This window comes from Clytia hemisphaerica, unplaced genomic scaffold, assembly GCF_902728285.1.
Source record: "Clytia hemisphaerica strain Z4C2 unplaced genomic scaffold, Clytia hemisphaerica genome assembly, whole genome shotgun sequence".
In the NCBI taxonomy this organism is placed as follows: domain Eukaryota; kingdom Metazoa; phylum Cnidaria; class Hydrozoa; order Leptothecata; family Clytiidae; genus Clytia; species Clytia hemisphaerica.
In genome coordinates, this window is record NW_027103726.1 from 639,118 (window position 1) to 645,117 (window position 6,000).

The 6,000-nt window shown below is 39.4% G+C and overlaps 1 protein-coding gene across 1 annotated transcript; it reads left to right on the forward strand.

Moving 5' to 3' along the window:
* The first annotated feature begins 5,016 nt into the window (after positions 1-5,016).
* On the forward strand, positions 5,017-5,487 carry LOC136804736 (uncharacterized). Its single transcript, XM_067061340.1, has one exon. It carries the CDS (start codon positions 5,017-5,019, stop codon positions 5,485-5,487), a length of 471 nt encoding a protein of 156 aa, XP_066917441.1.
* The last annotated feature ends 513 nt before the right edge of the window (positions 5,488-6,000 follow it).

The window sequence follows — 6,000 nt, forward strand, 5'->3', positions numbered from 1 at the left end:
AAAAATTTTGCTGTTGTCGGTTCCGACCATAATTCTTATACATTTGTGATCTGAATTGTGTCACACATGTCCTAGCCTATCAGTGGCGTTGTGGGAAAATTTTGCTGGAGGGGCCAAAGTCAATTTTTTTTAAATGGCACCCCCCCCCCCAATTTTCCAAAGTGGTGTCCCCACCGACTAAAAAATTTTTGAAAATCGACTGCCAAGATACCCTAAATAACTAAATAAAAGTAGACAGATTTGACACTTGCTAGAGTGAAAAGAAAGTTAAAGAAAGAGAAGGTATAATGCGAGCGAAGCGAGCGAAAAATTGATGTTATATGATTTCAATGTTGTTGGCAGCATCATATTGCTTTTGGGGCGCAGTTAGATTTTCATTTAATAATGCTATATTGTTAAAAAAAACCTTGTAAATTAGCTGGATTGCATAGAAGTTACCAATTAACTGTATTGCGAGCGAAGCGAGCAAAAAAAAATTCTAAGTATTTTAAAATTATCTCAGTAAAATTGGTCCTGGGCGCAATTTAAAGCGCATAAAGTATGATTTTTAAGATTGGGGCGTTTAAAAAAGTTCTCTTTTGGCGCCCCTTGCTCTTCGACGCCCCTTCAAAAAAGCTCCGCTGGGGGGGCCCCCCCCCTGCCACAACGCCACTGGCCTATACTAGACGTCACCCGCAATTTTTTCTACGCAATTAACGTCTCTATTCAACTTTGCGGCGTTTTTGATTGATATCTTGAAAGTGATTTTAAATAAATTAATTTTTCATTTTGTTTATTGAATAACATAAATTTGGTCAGAGATGAGAAAGGTGATGAGAAAGATTGAAGAGACTGTCGAGAAGGCAAGCCATTGGGTATGGCTCAAGAGGAGCGACGACACCTGGTTGAATGGACCTCACATCAGTGAGGGGGCGGGGTGTGCAGAAACAAGCGTAGAGAGTTAGGCCCCGAAACGTCGTACACTTCTCTACTGATGATCCATGAAGCCTGAATCCAATATGTGGAGCAGATTTGCTGGTTACAGCTACTAAGGTATGCTGTTCTTTTTCTAATGCAAACCGTGGCATTCGCTGCTGACTTTCTGGAAAGACAGGATGACATCTTGAAGTAGACAAGAGGACAAGCGCGGAAAGACGAGCTGACAATGGGAAATACTATGGACGTCGTATTCGAATTTCCACTTAAAAGACTGGTGCGTGGCAAAATAGCTGATTTAATTCGATGATAGAAAAATAGGAAGGAATTTTCTAAAAACACCAGGGAGAGACCGATCGTGACTATGGGCTTACAACCCTTGTACCGAAATCATATGTATCTACAACTAAATTGAACGACAGCCCCACGATTGACCGAGAGGGGGAGTGGAGAATCAATCACCAAATGAAATTAGGGCGAACAAACTTGAAATGGAAACGGGACAACGATTGATCATTTGTGTGTCATCTGCCAAAGGAGATTTGGCTCATCGAAAGGCTTGAAAATTCATCCGGGAAAAGTGTGTATGAAGAAACAGAAACAGTGTGGGTGCAGGTAACTGCCAAAGGTATTTTAAAACGAAAGGCTAGCAAAAAATCGAAAGCCCAGAAAAATGAAAAAAAAAAAAATAAAAAACAAAAATAAAAAAAAAAAAAAAAGAACAAAAAAAAAAAAAAAAAAAAAAAAAAAACCAAAAACGCGGCACGGGAAAGGGAAAAAAACGGAAAAATAGAAAAAAACAAAGTACAGCACAACAAAAATGCAAAAAAAGAAACAGAAACTAAACGTGTCACAAAAGGGCCTCACAAAAAGCAAAAAAAAGGGACACAAAAAAAAAAAGCAAAAATCACAAAAAAAAAAAAGGAAGCACAAAAGCACAGAAAAAAAAAAAAGCAAAAAGAAAAAAAGACAGCACAAAAAAAACACAAAAAAAAAAAAAAAAAAAATCAAAAAAAAAAAAAAAATACAGAAAATCGAAACAAAGGAACAATCAAAAAAATCACAAAAAATCAAAAAATCACAAAAAAATCACAAAAAAATCAAAAAATCACAGAAAAAATCAAAAAATCAAAAAATCACAAAAAAATCAAAAATCAAAAATCATTTCGTACGCTTTTTTCGAAGTGATTTACCCCTCGCTAAAAATCATTTTCCAAAAGCAAATGACCAAGAAGGCTATCCAAAATTAGAAATTATGGTTTGGAAAAAGATGAAGAATGTCACCGGTTCAACAAAAGAAAAGCTAGTCGCAATGGCAAATCACATTTACCAGTCAGGAAAAGAAATGTTTGGCGTCGCAGCCAAGAAGACAGATATAAAAACATTCGCAAGCAGAAGAGACCAAAAAATGCAAAAGCTGAGGAAGGAAAAGAAAGACCTACGGAAACGATGGATCGCAGCTGAACCGACAGAGAGAGAGGGCCTCACAATGTTATACGAGGATTTGAAAAAGTCGCCGTCAGACACAGAGGAACATACGGAGGATTGAAAGAAGACGTGAAAGCAAGAAGTAACGAGGACAATTTCTCAAAGTTTCTTATGATTTTGCTAAGAAATTATTCACTAAGGCAAGAAAGCGGCAAATTGGCATGTTCGTAAGAAGAACTTGATAACCATACCAGGATGATATACAGTGACACCAAAACGCGATGACGATCACCCGCTTATAGAAGGCTTGAGATACCCAAGCAAACCAACAAACTTCCACATTCCAGCTAAAATCAAGGAAATAATGAAACGATATTATGGTACGTTCAAAATGCGTTTCAGCACAGAGACATTCACTACGGAGTGGCATCGACTAGAAATTGGTATAGCAGCTGGTTGCACAATCTCGGTAATTTGGTTCATTGCTGTCATGGAAATGCTTCTGAGATCAGTCAATTTTACTGGGAAGTCACGGAGGTAAGAGCACCAAAAAAGGCATTCATGGACGACATCACACTCCTAACAAGAAAGCGAGAAGTTATGCAGTCAGTGCTGGTACGTCTTGACACCTTGATAACATGGTCAAGGATGAAGTTCAAAGCCAAAAAATCTAGAAGCTTGATATTTGCTAAAGGTCACCAGATACAAATAAAGTTTGAAGTGGCTGGGTGAGTAAATGCCGACAGTCAAGGAGCAACCGGTTAAAAGCCTTGGGAGGAACGCTCAGCGAAGAGTAGAGGAGTTAAAATTCAGGAGAAGTTGGAAGATGGCTTGAAAGCCATTGATGGTTCAAAGCTACCCAGGAATAATAAGAAATGGTGCTTACAATGGTTTGTATCCAAGAGTGGCTTGGCCCCTCCTAATATACGAAGTGGCGCTGAGTAGAGTGGAGATAATGGAGCAAAATGCAGCGTGTTTATTCGAAAGTGGCTTGGTCTACCAAAAGTAATCAGTAGTTCGGCTTTGTATCGGAAAGAGGGGTCACTACCTTTTCACTGCAATCACTGAAGTTTATAAAACTGGAAAAGTTAGAACAGTCCCTTATGCTCAGAGAATCCAATGATCCAGAGATTAGTATCGATCATCCAACTGCAAGAACAGCCAAGAAGCGGAAGACAGAGGACGAAGTGGATGATTAATCTCCTAAGCATTGAGATATACCTTAAGGGAACTTATTTTGGCGGGAACTAATTTTGGCGAATTTGGCAAATTTAGACGAAATTCGCCAAATTTAGTTCCCGCCAAAATTAAATATTTTGCGCACTCGCCAAAATAAGTTCCTGCCAAAATTAAATTTTTTGTTTCCTTGCCTAAATAACCCTGAAATTCATCAAAATTGCTCAAAATAAGGCAAAATAGAACAGATTTACGCTGTCATTCGCCAAAATTAGTTCCCGCCAAAATTAAAAGTAACCCCTTTAAACCCTTTAGTACAATGAATGAATAGTGGGGTTGTCTAGCATAATTTAATGGAAAAAAATAAGATCCAGCTGAAACTTTCTCCAGACCTTCTCTATAGGATGGTTATGCCTCAGGAAAAATTCCCCTAAAGTCCCACTGGTGGAACATCCTTTTTTTGGGACATTTCTTTTTTCCCCAGGCAAAACCCTAAGGGCAAAATTTTTTGAAAATTTCAAACTCATTTTCAGACATTATCAAGTATACCATTCGAAAGCTCTCGAAAAACTGTATAGAAGACTTTTAAACGGGTATAGCCGATTTCATTACCTAAGTCAAGATAATTCACGCAGAAGATGCTATATATGGTCAATTTTAGACCAAAATAACCAAAATGTGGCGAAAAGTGGAACTTGCGCATGAAATATCTCGAGTTAGGTAAGGGAATCGGCTATACCCGTTTAAAAGTCTTCTATATAACTTTTCGAGAGCTTTCGAATGGTATACTTGATAATGTCTAAAAATGAGTTTGAAATTTTCAAAAAATTTCGCCCTTAGGATTTTGCCTGGGGAAAAAAGAAATGTCCCAAAAAAAGGATGTTCCACCAGTGGGATTTTAGGGGAATTTTTCCTGAGGCATAACCATCCTATAGAGAAGGTCTGGAGAAAGTTTCAGCTGGATCTTATTCTTTTCCTACAAACAGCCTGTATTTTTGTAACACGACCACACTAGAATGGGAGCGCCGCAAAGCTGCAAGCAAGGTGGTTAAACAAAGAGAGGTAGAAAGCAGGGAAACCCACCTAGTCCAATGCGCACAACAGGGCTAAATGCTGAAATGGCAAGAGCTTGTCGTAGAGAGAATGGGATGGTAGGATATATGGCAATGGAGTATATCCCGTCTTAGCTTCCTCCTCCGATCTACCTAATACGTGTTACCATCCCCGAGGAATCTCGTAAGATGGAAAGTTGGGAACGACGACAATTGTCGTTGCAGGAGAGTTGGAACCCTTCAACACATCCTCTCAAATTGCCCCCTTGCACTCGAACGCTATAACTGGAGACATAATGAGGTCCTGAAGACCTTATTTGATGTCTTTTCCAGGCAGATGGGCAAGATCAATTAAGGAGAGAGACCACGGAAACTGGCCATCAAGTCGACTATCGCATTCATCAGGTCAAACCAGAAGGACTTTATAAAGTAACCGCAGAAACTGATGGATGACGCAACTTGGAGAGGCAAATGGCAAATTGCTGCAGACTTACCAGGACGTGAACGCTTCTTCCCTATTCCAACAGCATTAAGACTAGACATTGTGATATGGTCAGAAGAAAAAACAATCGTCTACTTGATCGAGCTGACGGTTCCACACGAGGACAACATTGACGCGGCGCAGATCAGAAAAGATGAACGATATGCGAACCTTTTGACAGAATGTGAAGAAAACGGTTGGATGGCAAAACACTTCTTGATCGAAGATGGATGTCGCAGGTTTATTGGAAATAGACTTAGAGACCTCCTCCACTTCATCGGAATCAAACAAGCAGAGATGAGAAAGATTGAAGAGACCGTCGAGAAGGCGAGCCATTGGCTTGAATGGAACTTGATTAGAAATAAACTGACCAGCAGATCCAGGTGGAATGGACCTCACATCAGTGAGGGGGCCGGTGTGCGGAAACAAGCGTAGAGAGTTAGGCCCCGAAACGTCGTATACTTCTCTCCTGATTATCCATGAAGCTTGAATCCAATATGTGGAGCAGATTTGCTGGTTACAGCTACTAAGGTATGCTGTTATTTTTCTAATCATCTAAAATCCACATCGAAAGGCACGACGAAAGGATGGTGGCATAACCTTGCGGTCACGCTGGGCACACTAAAGAGGGGGTTAACGATAAGATCCTTGGTATGTCTACGTCTTTAACGTTATAATAAAGTATGTCAAAAAACACTATCAAAAAATCTTATTTCATTGGTTTAAACTTTATGTAAAGTTGGTATTTTGGCGCCAACTTTTAAAACAAAAACTCTTTTTAAAAATGACGCAAGTGAAGTGAGCACGGAGATTTTTGGGTATACAGTAAAACCTTCAATTAACCGATACTCTAAAAGACAGACACCTCTGGTTAGCGGACAATTCTATTTTCCCCGACCATTTCCTAGTCAAATCCTCATAAAAAATCTTCCAAAAGGCGGATAGTTC

Excerpts from the sequence above, each read along its gene's own strand:
- LOC136804736 (XM_067061340.1), top strand. The coding sequence starts at position 5,017 with ATGGATGACGCAACTTGGAGAGGCAAATGGCAAATTGCTGCAGACTTA.